Genomic DNA, 20,824 nt, shown 5'->3' with positions numbered 1-20,824 from the left:
GAGATCCACATTGCCCTAGATGTCGCCACGTTCAGGCGGAATTCCGCATATGGTGTGGACCTGTCCAACAATTCAGACGTACTGGATGGCGGTCCTAGAGAACCTAAACAGAATAACAGGGTGGACGATTGCCATGGATGCGCGTTCTTGTCTCCTGGGTCTGATTCCTCGTGATCCTAAATGCAAGACAAGTAGGCGGTTCCTTGTTTTGGGACTTTTTATAGCTTGGCGGCATATTGCGATCTATTGGTTAACTCAGAAAGGCCACTATTGGCGAAATGGAAAACGGACTTGAGGGAGTGGGCACTGGCTGAGGAGGGGCATATGCGTAGCACTAGAAGAGATGACAAACTACCTGAGGTACTGCTGGCATGGGGAATGATGGTCCAGGAGAAAACAGGACAGGCCCCACATTCCACACGGGTATCAACAGAGGGGACGACTTCCATCGGGGTGGCGATCCAAAGTCAGGGGGGGGGCGTGAGGAGACCCAGAATGGGCTTTGAGATACATAGACCTTAAGTTGTACAGACCCGGCGGGGTGGGGGATGTTGGGGAGGATTGGGGGGGAGTTTGAGGGTGGGTTTAGTTACAGTTGGGTTACCATGAAACAAAAAACAGAGCAAACCATGTTAGATTGGAAAACTTCCACGGAAGAGAGTATAGATCTAAAATCCTGAGTTTAATGTTGGAATGTTCGCAGAATGGGCTTTTGTAGATGAGATGTTTAATTGTATATGAACATGGTCTACAGATCTGGAAGAACAAACTAATAAAGAAATTTGAAGGGAAAAAAAAGTGTCTAGAACTGCCAGCTTTAAACTGTTTCAATTTAATTTACCTCATGGCAACTAACTCTCCTCCATAAGTGAGGGCAACTACTGATTCTTCCTGCCCCAAATGTGGGAATCTAAAAGCTGGATTCTATCTTATGATGTGGGCATGTCCAGTATTTCGGAGTTTTTAGGAGGCAGGTACAAGTCTACTTACTGAAGTCATTGGTGAAACTAATCTATTTAAACCCAAAATATGCTTACTGTGCTTTTTTTACTTGTAGCAAGAAGAAAAACAGTAGTAACAGACTTATAGTATATCACACATTACATAAATCTTTGCCTCTTATCACTGATGGAAAGGAAGAGAGAGGTCAGGGGAGTCGAGATGGATGAGTCCTGCGACGAGATGCTATGAAATCTGGAAGATGAAAGGAATGATGAAAACCCTCCTTAGGTTTAGGACACACACTAGGAGAAGAGCGTGTGTGGGCACCTGGGGACAATTACCTGGGGTGAAACATACTGATGTTAAATAAGGGCCAGGTGTTGGAGGATGGGAGGAGGTGTTAGGTGTGGTACCCTTTAAGTGAATTATAATACACCTATTGTCACTTATAGTGCAGCTTATGCATGAGATACGAAAGGTGGGAATGGCAGTCTGACTAGGCACTCCAATAAATGTAGCAAAAATAGGAACATGATAGTGCCTGAGCAAGCAGTTTTATCTACCATGATATTAGATGCTTGAAAAAACTGACCCAGATTTTTTGTGTGTTCAAATGTTCTTTATTGGCTTTCTGAAGAAGTCTGATGCAGAGGTAGGTCCTGGATGTTGAATGTTGGAACTAATACTGAGGCAGTTGTAAACCTGATTTCATAAGCTGCTAATGTCCTTGTGATTTCTGTAACTTTAAAAAACAAGTAAAAACGTTTTCCCCAAAAATATGGAAGAATCCACGCTGTGGATATTCAACTGTTTATGAATACCAAGGAAAGTTTTGAGACAGAAAATGAAAAGACCAAAATCTAGAGGGGAAGTTGAGCTGCCAGTCAGACATGCTAAAACAGTTAAGACAGTGTGCCTTATGGTGTCTGAGAAAAGGGGAAAGAATGAGGCAGCTTCTGAACTACTAAATTTGAACCGGTATACCTAAGTAGAAGTCTGAAAGGTTGAGAACAACACAGAAACTGGAAGTGAACGAATGGCTGAGGTGGGTATTCTAGTAAGATTAAAGTCTCTCAAAATTCACTGGAAATGAGTCTATCAAAAGGTGCCCAAATGGAACTCACCAATAGCCAGTGAAAACAAATGTCACCAATTAAATTACCACTTTCAGGAATCAAGAAAAGGTAAGCTTGGAAAAAATGAAAAACATTGATGGAGAACCAACAAAAGCAACTACAGTATGAAGATTAACTCTTAAATTCCCCATCATCTGCTTTATGTGTAAATAAAGGTGTGGGCACTTATGCATGATTCTAAAATGTACAGGATGTAGTGGCGATAAGAACCAGGGAACTTAGATTCCAATGAAGGTTTTCCTAATTGACCATGTTCCGTGGTCCAGATTAACTCCATTTTAGCTACTCTTGCCTCAATTCCTAAGTGGCATTACTTACAGGTGAAACAGTTCACAGCATGCATAACACAGAATATGAGCTCAATAACGAACATTCCCTAGGAGGAATGAATTATCAAATATCTCTAGCAGTCCAAACACAGTTGTCCAAGAGGTAATGAATGATAAATTCTATAAAAAGAAACCTTTCTTGTTTATGGACAAATGTCAAGTTTATGTGTTTGGAGTGTATGTGAAAATCTCAACTGAATCATATCTATCAACAAATTACAATGGTAGTCTACAAAGGCGATTTCAGCTACTAAAAGTCTGTGATTCTTATCCTGACGTCAGAGGATATTTAAATTTGCTTGTGAATATGAAAATCCACTGCTGGAGAAAAGTTAGAAGTTTAGATGCACGTATTTATTGTAATTCTCACAATTACATTTTAATGAAGATTCAACAGACCAGCAGAGTATACGTGTTACAAACAGATACAATACCTTAGATTGTCCACATGTACCTATAAGAAGTTAAAACATTAAACTTTCTCTATTTATTGAGGCAAATCTGAAATCTTGACATCAAAAATACATTACCAAGTTGTTACACTGGTATACCCATAGGCTAAACTCTTCATGACGGGCATCTGTTGTCTTCAGTGCAAGCAAACTCTTCCCCGCCACCAGTCCATCGTCATAACATATCATACGAACAATTAAGTACAATGCATGTCTGTGCAAAACATCCTAGAAAAGATGGCAAAAGACACACAAAGGAAACATTTTAAACAAAAGTATATATTGAAGCAAATCTTTTAGAAAACATTTGTTCCAACGCTTAGTTTGCCACAACCTTGAGTTTTTTATTCAGATTCACTACTAGAAAAATTACAGTACCAGTGCTAGATTTGTGTTACTACCCAAATATGCACAATTACTGTAATAATTTTGAGACAAGTTATTACCATAGGATTTACAAGTTGACAGCTAAGACTCCATTTTATAATTTTAGAACAACAAACCCATGTCATCCTATAAATCAAACTGTGTAAACAGTGTTCCTATCACAAGAGTAATCTCCTGCTATGTTCCAACCTAAATAACCTGCTAAAGGCATACATTTTGCTCCTATTCCTCCCAGCTTACACAGACACACTAAGGGCCTAATTTAGATTTAGATATACCATAGGATTTAATATGATTTATATTTCGGCGGACAGGATATCCGTTACCGTTGTGACAGAGTAACCCGTTTGCCAAGGTCTAAATCCAGCCCTAAATTCTATATGCTCGGACCAATACAATACCAAAAACAAACAATACAAAGTGAATTTTATTAATTCCTTACTCAATCTACAGTAAGTCACTGCTATAACATATTTCATAATTGGTTTCACAACCCATGCCATTGTCACTACTTCCATTAATTTCTGTGTCTCAGGGCTTGAATGTGGTCACAATTTTTGATAGACTTCTTACTGCAGATTATTCACCTTGTGAATTTCCCCACGTGCCAGATTTAATCAGAAAGATTTTTCATAGCAACACTTGCACATCGGTAGATCGCATTGTGTGGCTCCATGTCGGCAAATCCCGCCCAAATGTGATGCCAGTTCCTTTCTTTCCACACCTTCTATGTAGATCCGGAGCTCACTCTCTTAAATCTGTCAGGACTGACAGAATTCCTTCTTCAAAATTGTAATCCAGTGTGCTACGGCCATTTTCCTTCTAAAGTGACAGGATTTAAGCCATGCAAAGACAGCCACAAGCAGATGTTAGTGAGAAACCCTCACAAGGTCAGTCTCTAGTGTCTGGCTTAAAGCATGACTCAGCATCGTGCATTCAGTGAGCCACACTAAACCCCAAGGCCCTCCCGACCACTAAGCCAAGCTGTACGTTGCGGAGCATCAACAGAAGTTGAGAAAGGTCCAGTCGTGGGTGCAGATGAGTCTTTGGGTAAGTCCAAGAAGTTGAGGAAACATAAGAAATCCAAACACAACGCCACTTCTGTCATTCAGAGTTGCCCGAGTCTGCAAACTCCTTTTCCGTCCCAGGAACAGATTCTGGCCCTCTTCCCATATTCAGCCCGACTTCAATGGCCCTGAAGTGACGCCAAAACCGATTATACATTTTAGAGAGGAAGAGTACTGCATTTCTGGTACCAGATCCCTCTAGTGCAGCTTCAAGCCTTGAAGATCCGAGGTGACCTACAGTCAGTCTACCACCGGTGGATCAGTCCCCGAGACGACTGTCTCACATGACCTTGTCCTGAGGTCCGTTCTCTCTGCAGGCCTAATGTCAATGCCTATTACGACACTGCAGCCCGTGCCACAACCTTGGGCATTGAAGTTGGCACCAACATCACCGATGCTGGAGGGGGAGCTGATCACCCTTTTGGACTCAAAGGCAAACCCAGAGCAATGCCCTTCAATGTCGCACTGACTCATACACTAGCTCTGACCCTGAAATGCTTCTGTATCGCTTCCATGCATATGCTGATGACCATAACGACTCCAGTACGGTCTACGAGGATGAAAATGTATTCATAGGCTTGCAGAATCCAGTGGCTTTGATACATCCCTGGACATTGGCCTGCAATCACCTTTACCTACTGTTGTCACAGAGGAGTCTGCCTCCTTCGCAACAGTGACAAGCAGAGCAGCCAAAGTACTGGACTAGACGTGACCCACTACTGACCTAATGTGCTCACAGAAGTTCTCCTTCCAGGACAAACTAACCAAGAACCTCTTCTGCTCTTTAATGAGGCACTTACAGACACGCTGTTGGGTACCTAGGCAAAACCAGGCTCTTGCCCTCCAGTCAACAGGCAAACTGGAAGGGGACACAGGCTTTCCCCGGAAGACCCTGCCTTCCTCCTTAAGGACCTTTCCCCTGAAAGCCTGGGGGGTCAGGCCTCCAGCAGTCATGTAAGCCCCAAAGCATTTCCAGCCCCTCTTCCAGACAGAGTGAACGCACAAGAAGGTATTTGCTAAATATTCTCCTTCACCAGCTTTGCCCTCAGGTCTGTCAATACCAGTTTCATTTTGGAAAGATTCACTAGTGTTATGGGATATGATAGCTGATATTTTGCCCATGGTGCCCCATGATGTCAGACCATCCCTTCAGCGCCTTATTCAGGATGGCCAAGGCAAATCGAGGGGCTCCAACCTAAACTCTACCGGCTGCCTGGGTAGAGCAGTCGGGACCAGGGTGTTAATTAGGCACCAAAGCTTGGGTCTGCTCAACAGTATTCTCTAGTGACATCCAGTAGTCACTTATAGACATGGCCTTCGATATGACTCGACTCTTTGGAGACAAGACAGACTCCGCCCTTGAATGGTTCAAGGACAGCAAAGACTGTATGCTTCCATGGGCTTAATCTAGTGGTGCAGCTGTTCCACCAACAACTTTGCCCTTTTCAAGGCTTCGGAAGGGGATATCAAAAGAGACAACTACAGAAAGTACATCTACAATGACACGTCTCATGATTCTTTCGAGGTAGAGGCAAGGGAAGAGGATACCAGGGTCCAGAGGCAATGGACAAAGATTTAATTAAACCCCAGCGCTCTCTCCTGCAGCTGCTGCAAAACCACTGTGGGTCACCCTCAGCAGTACACAATTGCGTTGTGGGAGGTTGCATCACTTTTCCGATCTGCGGGCGAAGGAACATCACACCTCCGACCAACGAGTGCTTCAAATTGTAGAACACTGTCACAACCTACCCTTTCTGTCTCACCCCCTGGATATACCACCCACACCACAACTCCTTCTGAAGGACCACTGGTTCATACTCCAAGAAGTAGCAGTTCAAGCTCTCTTTGAAAAGGAAGTTGCCCCAGTATTCAGGAAACCTGATATTAGCGTTGGATTTGACAAATGCCCATTTCCAAATTCCTAGCCTGCAGTCCAACAGACATTACATGTGGTTTCAGGTAGGCCAGGAGTGCTTTCAATTTTCAGCGCTCCCCTTTGGCCTAATCAGTGCACCTCGGGTGTTCATAAAAGTGATGGTCGTAGCCCATCTGCAATAGTTGGGAATATCAGTCTTTCCATTCCTAGATGACTGGTTGCTGAAAGCAGGCATGCCTCAAACAGTCACAAACCTCCTTCAAACCTCCTCCAGACAACAACAGACCGGTTGACATTGTTGGGGTTTTCCATCAACATATTGAAATCACATCTGACTGCTTCACACAGAGGTATCCTTTCATCTGGGCCATCCTAGATACGGTGCTCTTCCAGGCCTTCCCTCCACCTCGATGAGTCCATGACATTAAGGCTATGATTTCAACCTTTGACATGGGTCTCAGGCTTCTGGCCTCCTAAATCCTGCTTGTGGACCATGCCGGGTGGTGCATGTGGGCTCTGTAGTTGGACCAGAAGTCTCAGTGGGCTCAGAACCAATTAAACCTTTCGAATTCTGTCCAGATGTCAATCAATCAGGTGTTTGTTAAGCACGTACTCACCCGTAAGGGTCTCAAGGAGCTGAGGGGTGGGAGGGACGGGGTCGCAGGTTCCAGTCCATCAAGGAGGGGGTCTGTCGAAAAGCCAGGTTTTGAGGTTTCTTGCGAAGATGGGGAGCGATGTTATCTGTCGGAGGTGGAGCTGAAGGTCGTTTCAGGCTCTGACCGCGTGGAAGGAGATGGAGTGGCCTCCCGATCGGGCCTTTCTGTTGCGTGGGACCACGGCGAGGGAGAGTTGGGCTGATCGTAGGGTCCTTTGGGGTGCGTAGAATTGGAGTCAGCTTTTCAGGTATGCTGGTCCGGTGTCGTGGAGGGCCTTGTGAGCGTGGGTTAGCACCTTGAAGGTGACTATTGCTTCGATGGGGAGCCAGTGGAGTGTGCACAGGTGCTGAGAGATGTGGCAGTGTCTTGGCAGGTTGAGAACCAGTCTTGCAGCGGCATTTTGGATGTTCTCTAGCTTGCGGGTGAGGTTTTTGGTCATTCCGGCAAAGAGTGCGTTGCCGTAGTCGAGCCTGCTGGTGACCAGGGCGTGAGTGACGGTCTATCTGTGTTCAAGGGGGATCCATTTGAAGGTCTTACGTAGGAGGCAGAGAGTGTGGAAGCAGGAGGATGAGACTGAGTTGATCTGGCGGTCCATTTTGAGCCGAGTCCAGGATGATTCCCAGGTTGCGTGCGTGGTCCATAGGGGTGGGCAGGCTTCCAAAGGCAGGTGCCACCAGGTGTCGTTCCAGGTGTCGGGGATTGGGCCCATGAGGAGTACTACCGTTTTGTTGGTGTTTAGTTGTAGGCAGCTGTTTTTCATCCATTTGGCGACGGCTTCCATGCCTTCTCGAAAGTTGTGTCTGGCGGTGTTGGGTTCATTGGATAGGGAGAGGATGCGCTGGGTGTCGCCTGCATATGACACAATGTTGAGTCCGTAGGTTCTGACGATGGGGGCGAGCGGAGCCATGTAGATGTTGAAGAGCGTAGGGCTGAGGGTGGACCCCTGGGGGACTCCGCAGGTGGTAGGTGTAGGGTCTGAGAGGAAAGGGGGGAGTCTGACCCGCTGCGTTCTGCCGGAGAGGAAGGAGCGGATCCAATTGAGGGCGTTGTCTTGGATCCCTGCGTCATGGAGTCTGCGTATTAGGGTGCGGTGAGAGACTGTGTCAAACGCCACTGAAAGGTCGAGGAGATGACTTTCGCTGGGAAAGGGAGCAGGGAGATGAGTCTGTAGTTTTTTAGGTCGGTGGGTTCCGCCGAGGGTTTCTTCAGGAGGGGGTTGACCTCAGCGTGTTTCCAGACGTCGGGGAACGAGGCGGGTGCCGGGCAGCGTTTGGCAGAGCATGGGTGCGATGGTGTCACCGGTTTGTTGAAAATGTGGTGGGGGCAGGGGTCCGTGGGGGGCCCGGAGTGGATTGACTTCATCGTCTTCAGAGTCTCTTCGGTGGTGAGGGCTGTCCAGTTATTGATCGCTGGCTTCAGGGTGTCAGGGATGGTTGGTGAGGGTTCACTGTTTTGGTTGTCTTTGTCGAAGTTGTCGTAGATGCTCTTGATTGTGTGGTGGAAAAAGGTGCTGAGTTTGTCGCAGAGGTGTTGTGAGGGAGGGATGTCGGTGGACTCGCTGGTAGGTTGGGCGAACTCCTTGATGATGTTGAAGAGCTCTTTGCTGTTGTGTGCATCAGTGGAGATTCTGTCTTCAATCGCTTTTTTCCTCTTTTTTCTGATGAGTTGGTGGTGGGCGTTGGTGGCGGCTCTGAAGTTGTTGTGGGCTTCTGTGGATTTGGTGTTCCTCCAGGCCTTTTTGAGACAGCGGCAAGTGCGTCTGGACTCTCAAAGTTCGGTGGTGAACCATCTAACTTACTTTGCGTGGGTGTTGTTACTTTTCTTGAGGGTAGCTATGGTGTTGGCACTGTTGGAGCTCCATCTGTGTAGTGTTCGGGCTGCGGTGTTGGGGTCGTCGTTTTCCGCAATGGTTGGGGTGGAGTTGCTGAATGATGAGGTTTGCTGGTCGTCGGTGATTCTGGTCCAGTTTCTTCATGGATGCTGGTGTCTGTGGATGGTGGGTCTTCTGAAGGTGAAGTGGATGCATCGATGGTCGGTCCATGGGAGTTCGGTGGTGTGGCTGAAGGTGAAGGAGTTTCCTGTTGTGAAGAGGGGGTCGAGGGTGTGTCCTGCTGAGTGCGTGGGTTCAGTCACGATCTGGCGGAGTCCAATGTTGTGGAGGTTGTCCAGGAGGGATGTGGTGCTGGGGTCCAGTTGGTTGTCGAGGTGGAAGTTGAGGTCTCCCAGTAGGGTGTAGTTGGTGGACGTGATGGCATGCAGGGAGATGATGTCCGTGATGTAGTTGGTGAAAAGTCTGCGGGGTCCAGCTGTTGGTAGATGAGGGTTCCTCGGAAGGTCGAGGTAGAGCTGACCAGTATCTTGAAGGGAAGGTGTTCCATCAGGTCTGTGGGCTCGTCGGTTAGTGTGCCCAGGTGGAGGGTAGGTTTGTGGACGATGGCGATTCCTCCTCCCGGGCGGGTGGGGCGGTCCTTCCTGGAGATCTTGTATCCTTGGGGAATGGCGATGGCAATGTTCGGTCCCGAGGTGGTGTTGGCCAGGTTTCGGTAATGAATGCTATGTCCGGGGTGGTGCTGTCGAGGAGGTCCTAGAATTCGGTGGTGTGTTTGTGGAGGAATCGGACGTTAAGGAGGATGCATTGCAGGGTCTTCAGTTCGGTTGTGTTCTTGCGGGCCGGTTGCGCTGGGTCTGTGGTCTTGGCGGTGCTGCAGGTGTGCCAGCAGCAGTGACAGCTGAAGGGTCCGTGGGTGTCGGCTGGTGATGCTAGCTTGCAGTTGTTGTTGCGGCTTGGGTTGAGAGCGTGGAGTGCCGCTGGGTCGTAGCGTTGGTGGTGCAGAGATCCAGGGTTCCTGGCGCTGGTCGCGGACGGGCGCAGACGGGCTTGCCTTTGGCACGCCCACCATTAAGTAGGGGCTGGGGAGGGCTGGACAGCTGGGAGGCGGGAGCGGGGAGGGGAGCTGTCAGAGCAGACTGTGAAAATCTGTAGTGGGGGATGCTCCACTGCAATTGGACCAGTGCAGGCCCTTCTTGCTAGCCGACCTACAACTAACGGTCATGATGGATGCATCAGTGCTTGGTTAAGGAGATCATCTGGGAGCAGTGGAGATCAGAGGACTCTGGGCTCCGGCAGAGACCAGTCTCCAAATCAACTATTTGGAATTACAGGTAATTTGCATGGCACTGAAGGCATTCCTTCCGACAACTGGGGGGAACGGGCACAGGTTATTGGAGACAACACAAGCAGCATTTGGTCCTGCAACAAACAGAGTTGTGTGGGGTTGTGGGTTCTGTGCCAGGACACTCTACATCCTTGGAAATGGCTGGATGTTCAGACCATTTCCCTGGTTACACAGCGCTTTGCAGGATCTTGATACATCAGAGCGAATAAACTCAGCCAACGTTTCTTAAAGGATCACGAATGGCAGTTACATTCAGAGGCGTCACAGGGCACATTTCAACACTGGGGAAAAGCCTGACTCAACCTATTTACCACCGCAAAGAACACTACGGGCTCAATTAGGAGTCTGGGAGTCCACAGACCGCCAGACTGGTGGGGGCGCAGCGATCTCCCGACTGCCCTATTATGATTGAGGCGGTCGGAATGCCATTGCCCCTTCGCAGCAGCAAGGGAACCGCCGTTCCCTGGCAGTGTTGATGCGGTCAGGAGGCATCAGTATGTTTGGTGGGACTGCCGCAGTCCAGCCAAGCATATTAGGAGGTACCTCTCTGCAATGGTTTTCACGGCGGTTACTCCTCCATGAAAACCCTGACAGAGAGGAAAAAAAGGTTGTTATTAAGCACAATGGGGTGCATGCAGGGTGGACAACATGTGCCCCCATGTGTGCATGCTCCCGAGTTCCTGCTTGGTATGGACCTTTCAGCCCATGCGGTGCAGGAACTAATTTTGGAATTCCCATTACAGTGCCCATTTTTAGAGGCACTGCTGTGGGAATGCAAAAATAAAGCCCGCCAGATGGGAGGAAACTCCTAATCTAGTGGGTGACTACACTCGTTTCGGAGGTGTGATGGCATGGCAGACCGGGCGCTGCACCGCCAAAGTCCTAATCAGGCCTTCAGTGTCCAAACTCTTGTTCATTGGAATTCCCAAAGCAGTTCTCCCTCCTAGAACATTTTCACTTGGACTGGCGTTCAGGACTCCTGTACACCTTTCTGTCCCTACATCACCAGTTAAGTTTTTTCAAGAAGATCAAGGAAGACCAGACCCAAGTTGTCCTGGTGGCTTTGGACTGGGCGAGGGGTGTGTGGTACCCATAACTTCTGTCCTTGAGCACATATCCTCAGATTCAGCTACCCCTTGGGGAGGACCTCCTGTTGCAGAAGTCAGGCCAGGTCCTGAATCCAAACCAGTACAATCTACATCTCCATGCATGGAGATTGAATGGCAACAATTGATGGTTTCTGATCTTCCTCCCAAAGTAGTTGGTGTTACCCTGTCAACCATAAGTTCGTCCTTTAGAACTGTATATGCAAGATGCTGGAAAATGTTTTTTGTCTGGAGTTCATCCTGTGGCATTCAGCATTTACAAGCCAGGTTGTCTGATGTCAATTTATTTGTTCTAACTGTAGCCCAGAAAGACCTTGCAGTGGTGACAATTAAAGGTTATCTTTCAGCTTTATTTAACAGTTGCCAGATTAGCCGTCCCTCTTTAAATCACATGGGGAAATGCGCTTCTTAAAGGGGCTGTTGTAAACATTCCCAACAACACCTTGTGTGATGCCGCAGTGGGACCTTATCATTTGAATGATCATATTTTTGAGGGTTTCTCTGGAGCCAAAAAGGGGAAACCGGTACAAAAGAGAACCATCTCCTGATAGATTGTATTGTGCATCAATATCTATTATGAGCTAGCCAAGAAGCAGCCCCCAGAACTCTTGTGTGCTCATCCTACCAGAGTGAAGACTGCACCACTGCGCCCGAGCGCAGAGTGACATTTTTCTCTTCTTTTTTTTAATAAACTTTTTATTGTAATTATAATCAAGGCACAAGTTGATCAGATAGTACATACAAACATTATATCCAGACATTAGCAGTTGTTTGACAATAGACGTATTGATAGTACACACATCGCAACAGAGGACAATATTCCATCAATTAAATTCACATCTCCCCGCCATTGTCATCTTCAGATTCCCCCTCCGCCTGTGCCCTTGGTGGCTCACAGATGTACCCCCTGAATTTATTCCAGGTCCCCCAGACCATGCTTCACTTCTGAGGACAGCCTCGATTGATAAACACTGCTTTTTCGGCCATCATGGCAGTATGCAGATCCTCACACCATGCATTAAGTGTTGGCGACTCTCCCGCACCACATTTTTGTGCGATGTTGTGCTTCGCTACCATTATCCCCAGTGTGGCCCACATCTGTGCCGGGCGTGTAAGATTGTTCGGCTTCCACACGTTTAGTAAGCACCTTCTGGGTTCCAGCGTTAACTACACCTCCACCGTCTGAGATATGGTCCTCATTACTTTCACCCAATACTCCATGATCCTTGGACACTCCCACACAGTATGGAAGAATGTACCCTCCTCCCCACATTGTCTTAGGCAGTATGGGTGCGATGCTGACCCTATTTTGAGTAGGGTGTGTCTCGTATAATAAGTTCTATGTAGAATTTTGAGCTGCACTAATTTGAGTCTTGAGGGTATTCCCACCTCCAGCGGGGAGGCCAGCGTCTCCTGCCATTCGTAATCCTCAAAGTCACCCACGTCCTAGGACCACTTTTCTCTGTGTCACGTTTGGGTCAGGTAAATTGTTTACTAATTTGCGGTAGGTAAGGGAAGTCGCCCGCTTCTGCATGCAATCTGTCAGCAGTCTGTCCTCCAGGGGGTGGCCTCTGGAACCTCGGCGCTAGATGGTAAGACCGCCTGCAACGCATGTTTTATATGCATATACCTAAAGATTTCAGAGGGTGCTAACTCCTACTGTGTTTGGAGACGCTCAAATGTAATCACCTCCCCCTTCTGCCACATGTCACCCACCGTGGATATACCAATTGCGTCCCATTTAGCAAATCCTTTATAATTCCGAAGGCCGCCCAAACGTTGTGTGTCCCATAGAGGGTTAAGCTGAGTTATTATTCCCTTCCAGCCTAATTTAGCATGCGCTTCATGCCATAGGTGGACCGTCTGCCTTGTGGGTCCGATTACCGCTGGTGTACGCTTTCTGTTATAAAGTGCAGACATCATGCCCTCAACCCCCAGTCCATTCCTATCTGCCTTGAAAGCAGGATCTGCCTGCGGGGCATGTATCCACTGGTTGTCTACCTTCAGTTGGGCCGCCCAGTAATATAGCTGTATGTCTAGGAGTGCAATGCTGTCATCATACCACCCTCTAGTCAATTTGCGCTGTGCTATGCGCGCAGATTTGCTCCCCCACAACAACCCGGAAACCTGAGCCGCTATCTTTTTAAAATAGTCCGATGGCACTGGGTACGGGGTATTTTCTAACGTATAAAGGAAACGAGGCTGCGCATCATTTTAAAAAGTGCTGCCTTTCCCAGCAACGTCAGCAGCAATGTCCCCCAGTGAGCGGCATCCCTTTTCAGACACTCCAGGGGAGGCGCTAGATTCCTTTTAACAAATTCGCACGGGTCCACTGTGATATAGATACCTAGATACTTAAAGGCATCCTCTGAGATCTGCAGCGGGCAGTTCTTTGGGAACTGCGGTGGTGGACCATGGAGCACAAAAAGTATCAATTTGGACCAGTTTACAGTGTACCCTGATGCCCGACCAAAAAGGCAACATATATTCAGGAGTACCAGAATGAATCGTTTAGGGGAGGCCAGATATAGTAAAACGTCATCCGCATACAACGAGATGTGGTATTCCCATTCTTCCGTCCACCTAATACCCCGGATCATTGGCTCCCATCTGATCCATGCCGCCAGCGGTTCCAAAACTAGGGCAAAAAGCAGCAGGCGACAGTGGGCAGCCCTGATGTGTTCCCCGGGTCAATGGAAAGTCGTGGGATGTATGACCATTAGCCGTCACATGCGCCAGTGGTTTTGTATACAAGAGAAGCACCCATGCGCAGAACTTAGGGCCAAAGCCCAAGTGCTTCAACACAGCAAACAAGAAGGGCCACTCTACCATATCGAACGCCATACAGGCGTCCAATGACAGGAGAACAGCTGGCACTTGGAGATAAGGTATGCGGGCCATCACTCCATGCAGACGCCTCAAGTTCAACGCCGTGTTTCTATTGGGCATGAACCCAGACTGGTCCGGGTGAATCAGGGTTGTGAGGTGTGGGGTCAGTCTGATCGCAAGGAGTTATGCTAGAATTTTGGGGTCAGCGTTAATTAAGGATATGTGGCGATAAGAGTCCTCCGGGGGCTTCCCCGGCTTTGGGATCGCCACCACTGTGGCCAGACGCTGATCGGTGGGAGATCACCTATTTGCAAACTGTCGCAGTACATATTTAGCATGTGTGGGGCCACTATCCCGCCATCTTTTTATAAAGTTCTATGAGAATGCCATTAGGCCCTACCGCTTTCCCAGATTGTAATGAGCCGATCGCGCCTGCAGCTCGTCGGTTGTAAGGTCTGCCTCCAGTGCAAGGGCCACCTCCGGTGTAAGTTTAGGCATTGCAATATCTTTATATAAGTCAGCACCACTTCTACGGACATCTCTGTCAGTGATGTGTAAACTTGTTGAAAGTGTTGTGCGAACATATGTACTAACTCGCGCGGGTCAGTCGCTACTAAATTATCCCCTGTCTGAAGCTGCGCTATCCACTTTTTGTCGCGCTCCTTTTTATCTAGCCACGCCAGTAGCTTCCTGGCTTTATCGCCGGTCTCGTACATCTTATGTCATGTAGCCGATAGTCTGAGTTTAGTCCTTTCCCTAAGATATTCCCTATGCACATGTTGTTTAAGGCGCAAGCATTGGGCCGTGGCCAGAGTTGGATTGCGAGAGTGTTGGGCGTCAGCCACCTGTAACTCCGATTCTATGGTAGTGAGCTCCTGCTGCTGGTCTCGCGTATGAACTGTAATAGAGGTGATGGCCTGTCCCCTTAGAACGGTCTTATAGGCCTCCCATAGGTTGGTCGGAGAGTGGACCGACTAAACATTTTCTTGGAAATAGTGTTGTGTTGTGGTGATCATAGCTTTCCTAATCTTGGGAACCTTCAAGTATCCAGGGAATATGGGAAATATTCGCTGCCGCCCCCTTTGGTAATATATGTATGTTAAAAGTATCGGAGAGTGGTTGGAAATGCCCCTAGGTCTAATCTCAATCTTGTCCATATTTTTTAAACTATCCGGGGATGCAAGAAAGTAGTCTATTCTGGATAAACTATTATGCACCCCAGAATGAAAAGTGAATTGGCGCGCCCGGGTGTGGCGGTACCTCCATACGCCTGTAAGCCCTAGTGCACCCAGAAAGCTCCCCAGATGGGATACCCCCAATGTCTGCTCCCTCGCGGGGTGCCGGTCCAAGGTCCCATCCACCGTGGCACTAAAGTCCCCCCCAATCAGCAGTTCCCCTTCCGGGAGATCAAGGAGAAAGTCACTGAGTGCTGGGAGTGTGACCACATGTGGAGCTGGGGGAATATAAACTGTCACTATATTGATAGGGTGTCCTTCCCACTGAATGATAAGCGCCGCGAAGCGGCCGCCCGCGTCTGTCTTTGTCTTGTGTATTATGAGCGGCGACTGTTTTCGAACTAGGATACCTACCCCTCTGGAACCTGAAGAGAACTCCGAGTGGGGTATCATTTTAAACCCCCATCTGTCCAACGCCTTACAGGCAGTACCAGTGAGGTGTGTCTCTTGCAGTAGGACCACTGCTGGGGAACATCTTTTAAGATACTGTAAGACCAAACCTCTTTTAATTTTGTCCCCTAGACCGTGCACATTCCATGTAATCAGTGATAGGGAAGACACCCGTGTACTGGGGAACTGCCTCGATCAGATGGCTGTGAGTCTGGCGTCATCATTACTGTGAGTTAGCGTAACTGGTATAACGGATTCACCTGAACATTGCCACTGCCGACCCATGTCTGGAAGGGTGTTATATACGAGTGCCTGTGTGGTGCGCTAACCGGGAAAAACATAACCATAAGGTACCCATTCCCTCCACCCCCCTCCCTCCCTGCTAGACGAATTCAGAACTACCCGCCACCCCAACATTGCAGAGCGCTCAATACCTAATCCCATTAGCAGTACTTGCGTTTCAGGGGTGAGAAGTCCGGTGAATGCTGTAGTCCACCCCCTCCTTGAAGACCAGTTTATATTTGAGTCTCGCCGTAGCTGTACGGCCAGTCGTCTAGCCGCGTACCTGGGACTGCCCCCCCATCCGCAGAAGATGGCCACACTAATCGATTATGAAAGTCCCTAAGACCCTCAATGGGAAAGAGGCAGAAATAACCAGCTGATTTGAGAACCCACTAGTGCCACCTAATACACTTTTAACAATAATGTCACAAAGTTATACAAGAAGGAATTGTATCACCAAATTGATTAAATTTAAAACATCTTCATTTAATAGTTTATCAAAGACACACATTTTATGCATATAGGTGCCATTACAGTAAAACAATTAAAAACTGTGTAGATCACAGCACAGAAATTCATAATCCACTTGAGAAAAACAAAATGTCACATTAAAAACTGTGTAGATCACAGCAACAGAAATTCAAAATACATTTAAAAGAACGACAATGCACCCCTCCCCACAGGTACTTTTTCATGTGGTAATTGCACCAATTGTGACACTATCATTAAGGGATCCTGTGTAAAACATAATGACGCTTCTCACAATGTGAAATCTTTTATTAATTGCAGAACAAAGGGCATAATTTACATGATCAAATGTCCTTGTGATTTAATTTACATAGGCGAAACATCAAGGGAAATTCGCCTTAGGTTAAATGAACACAGATCATCAATAAGAACAGGAAAGAAAGGTGCCCCATTGACAGAACATTGGACAGCAGCAAACCATAAGTTGGGGGATGTCAGATTGTGTGGTCTTGAAATAGTGACCCTGAATGGGCGTGGGGGTGACCTTGATAATAAATGGAAAAAAAGAGAACAGTTCTACATGTCAAGGTTTAACTCAGTTACACGGGGGCTACACAGTAGAGAAGACTGGGAGCGTATTCTCTAAGGATCTATACACACGGATACGCTGGAGGCTAGACTGAACACAACGCAATCAAGGGAGATATTAGAAGTTCTGATACCCCTTAGATGTAAAGACATTACCACCTTGGGTGGAATAACAAATTTATTTTTTATTTTTTTATGGATGGAACAGAGATGACATCACTATACAACTAGGGTAGATGTAAGAAGGATTGAGACCCCCTTAGATGGAATGACGGTACCATCTTTGATTTAAGAACAACGAACCTTTGCGCTATATAGAATTTTGGGGATATCCATGTGATGAAGAAAACCTATATATTCTTCACTTGGTAGAAATAACTTTATGAAAGTGTACGGAGCCGGTCACTAAAATCATCTTTGCCATAAACTTACCAAAAAAGAGCCATGGATTGGAGGAATTTGAAGAGTTACTTAAAATTAATTTTCTTGTGTCTGTGACCACAGACAGAGACTAATAAGATTAATAGCATGTTCTCAGTAACGAAATAGCCAGTAGGAACGTTGTCATGGTAACGGAGTTAACAAACAAAATTCAGAGCGCGAGCAACATCGCGGTATTCAAATGGGCACTGTGACTCTAATAGAAATAGAGAAAGTCGCTCGAAATTAACAGTGGGGTCATCAGAGTCACAGAATAAATTTAAGGAACTAAGGGTCGCGTAATATCGCGAGGCTTTGGTAATACGGAAGTTGAATGTCAACAAGAACCCTATAGAGGGATGGTAGCCATAGTTACGGAGCACAAAAATGGATCACGTGATCACGTAATATCGCGAGAACTTGTCCGAAAAAACAATAGATAAACAGAGCGTCCGGTTGTATTAGGAAATTGGCGCGCAAACGAAGCAGTACGCGAGGAGCAGGGAGGCCGACTAAAACATCGCAGGTAAGCGGGAATGGACCCCGCGGGTTTAATTTGTTTTAAAGTTAAGAGGGAATAGCTAGTATAACCCTTTTGGTATAAGACAAAATAGTAGGGGAACGACAACATAGCCTAGAATATTTCTTTTGGGTAATATGGATAGCGGGAAAATGGATATTTATAGACTCTCCTAAATGGACCTAAAAACGTAACAGTCGGTGGAGCACTGGTAGTATAATGGAATCAAAAGCTTAAGAGTCGTTGTAGCGTTTGTACTGGAATGGCATTGGACATGTCGATATAGAAGGGAATGGAAGATGAAATCAACTAACGCCAAGAGAGAGTGTGACAATTAGGAAATGAAGGAGATATCGCTTTCGAAATGGCATCATAAAAAATAGATATCTTGATAGGAGATAACAAATGTGACGTGTTAATACCTTCAACCAAAGAGAGGATGCAAAGGGATGGGCAAAGCAATATCATAAATAAGTAAATAGACTGTATAACAAACAGATAGAAATAACTCTACGTTAAACAGAGAAATAATGAAAGGGATTACTTATTGAAAGAAGTCTGTACATTGATTGCAGATGGTGTTATTAAACCATAAGTTCCCAAGAAATCCATTGAATTAGATGTGGAACAGACAACCACGATTGGATCTTCGGCCAATGAGGATGAAATCGGTAAGATCATAAACTGGAGAACCTTGGGTATATGGTATTGAAAATAATTCCCTTTTATCATGAGCTGAATTACACATTTGGTTTCATCCACAGCTATAATATTTTAAGCATTGAACCGGTGGCTCCTCGGTACATATAAAGAAGGAGTAAACTACTATATTAAGGTAATCTTTTGACCCTTTGTAGTGCTGCACTCAAATAGAGGAAACTAGGCTCATAGTGTAATATTAGTTCCCCTCTTTCTCTCGTTTAGAATTAGTAATACTATACTTCTGACTTCAAAGAAAACACAAGTATCCGATTTCTCCATAAAGAAAAGAAAAAGCAGAATACAGGAAACTGATTTGCACAGGTAATTATACTGTGATGAAAGTTAGTATATTAATGAACTAATAAGAGACAGATCTAAAATAACAGGTAATGTTTCTAACTATGTCCTTAAAGGAGGAATTATCCTTTTTTAATATCAGGACCTGGAATATCACCAGTCCCGTCGGCCTGATTGGTACACACAGGCTTTACAAAGAAGAAAAACCCAAACTACAGAAGGGGTAGAAAACTTAAATGAGGTATTGAATTACTCATTTACTTTAAAGAATTGTGGTCTTTATGAGTTATGTTTTCGTAAAGAGAATAAGTTCAATGGTGGTAATTTTTAAATACCTGGATCGATTATTTAGGATCCCCTAAGGTCTTGTAATTGAAACAGCTGTAATCCAAGAGACCCACTAGTTTGTCGTATAGAGCGCCTTGAACATGTTATAGACAAAAGAGATTTGAAATAAGTTTAGTAATGCATGCCAGATGTGAATTCTTGAATGTTACGAACGTAAATCTATGTGCCTGTAAACAACAGATCTTGTTAATACTTGTGAACACCAATTGTATGTTTTCTTTGATTAGAGAACTGTCCTGAAGAAGGTGTTACTAAGACATACCAAAACGCTGCGTCGACATTTTGGTTCTTTTAAATGTATTTTGAATTTCTGTTGCTGTGATCTAGTAGTTTTTAATGTGACATTTTGTTTTTCTCAAGTGGATTATGAATTTCTGTGCTGTGATCTACACAGTTTTTAATTGTTTTACTGTAATGGCACCTATATGCATAAAATGTGTGTTTTTTATAAACTATTAAATGAAGATGTTTTAAATTTAATCAATTTGGTGATATAATTCCTTCTTGTATAACTTTGTGACATTATTGTTAAAAGTGTATTAGGTGGCACTAGTGGGTTCTCAAATCAGCTGGTTATTTCTGCCTCTTTCCCATTGAGGGTCTTAGGGACTTTCTTATTTTCTCATTCTGTTTCTCCTTGTCCCCACTGGATTTGTAAAGAGTCCTCCTTTTGTTTCTACACTACACACTAATCGATTACCCACTGGCGGCGTGTCCACTACTCCGTTGTTGGCAGACCTTGAATACGCTCTGTAAGGTCAGCGAGGTCCTTTTGGGCCATATCTCTTTTGTCATTCCTCAGCTTCCGCCCTTTGTGTGCTGTCGTCTTTCTGCTCCTGTCTATGTTCCTTGGTGTCTTCTTCCACCCTCCGCTGTTGCTGGCTTCTCTCCAACCGTCTGGATCCCTCCACACGTCGCCACCCCTCGAGACAGTCGTGGCCCTCTTCTGGCGTGTCAAAGAACCAGGTTCTGCCGTCCGCCACTACTCTTAACTTCGCACGGAATAGCATGGGGTAAGCAAATTCTCTCCGCCGAAGTTCTTTCTTAACCTCAAAGAAGCTCCTGCGACCTTTGGTGACCGCAGCCGTGTAGTCCGGGAAAAAGGATACCACTGAGTTCTGGATGCGATTCGGCGGGGCCACTCTTGCAGTTTGTAGTATCGCATCCCTGTCGCGGAAATTAAAAATTCGGGCCAGGACGGGTCTGGGAGGAGCCCCAGGCTTGGGCTTACCCCCCGGCACCCTGTGTGCTCTTTCTACTGAGAAAAAGGTAGAGAGCCCTCTTGGTTGGAGTCTAATCTTTATGAGTTCTTTGACATAGAGGTCCATGGCCGGGCTCCCTTCACTTTCGGGAATGCCCGTGAGTCGGACGGTATTGCGGCGAGAGCGCCCGTCCTGGTCATCCTGCTTTGCCGCCATTATTTTGTTTTCCGCCTCCAGGTGATTGACTTTTTTAAGCAATGTGGCCGTATCCTTGGACAGGGTTTTCGTCACTTGTTCCACCTCCGTGACCCTTGCGGTCATTTTCTGGAAGTCCGCCCGTAAGAAGGACCCATCCATAGAAATGGTGCCCACCGTCACGGGCACATTTGTGAGAGCTGCCACAATGTCATCCAGCG

General features: G+C 46.4%; 1 protein-coding gene across 2 annotated transcripts in view; it reads right to left on the bottom strand.

Moving 5' to 3' along the window:
• Positions 1 to 20,824, bottom strand: part of ITGB1BP1 (integrin subunit beta 1 binding protein 1) — a 381,224-nt gene that overhangs the window by 74,195 nt on the left and 286,205 nt on the right. For both annotated transcript variants that reach the window (XM_078647826.1, XM_078647827.1), the window contains one exon: positions 2,938 to 3,087. In XM_078647826.1, coding sequence (XP_078503952.1) covers positions 2,938 to 3,087 — 150 coding nt within the window. The remainder of the gene's footprint in view (positions 1 to 2,937; positions 3,088 to 20,824) is intronic.

This window comes from Lissotriton helveticus, chromosome 6 (genome assembly GCF_964261635.1).
Source record: "Lissotriton helveticus chromosome 6, aLisHel1.1, whole genome shotgun sequence".
Classification (NCBI taxonomy): domain Eukaryota; kingdom Metazoa; phylum Chordata; class Amphibia; order Caudata; family Salamandridae; genus Lissotriton; species Lissotriton helveticus.
This window is presented reverse-complemented; position numbering and strand designations above follow the sequence as displayed.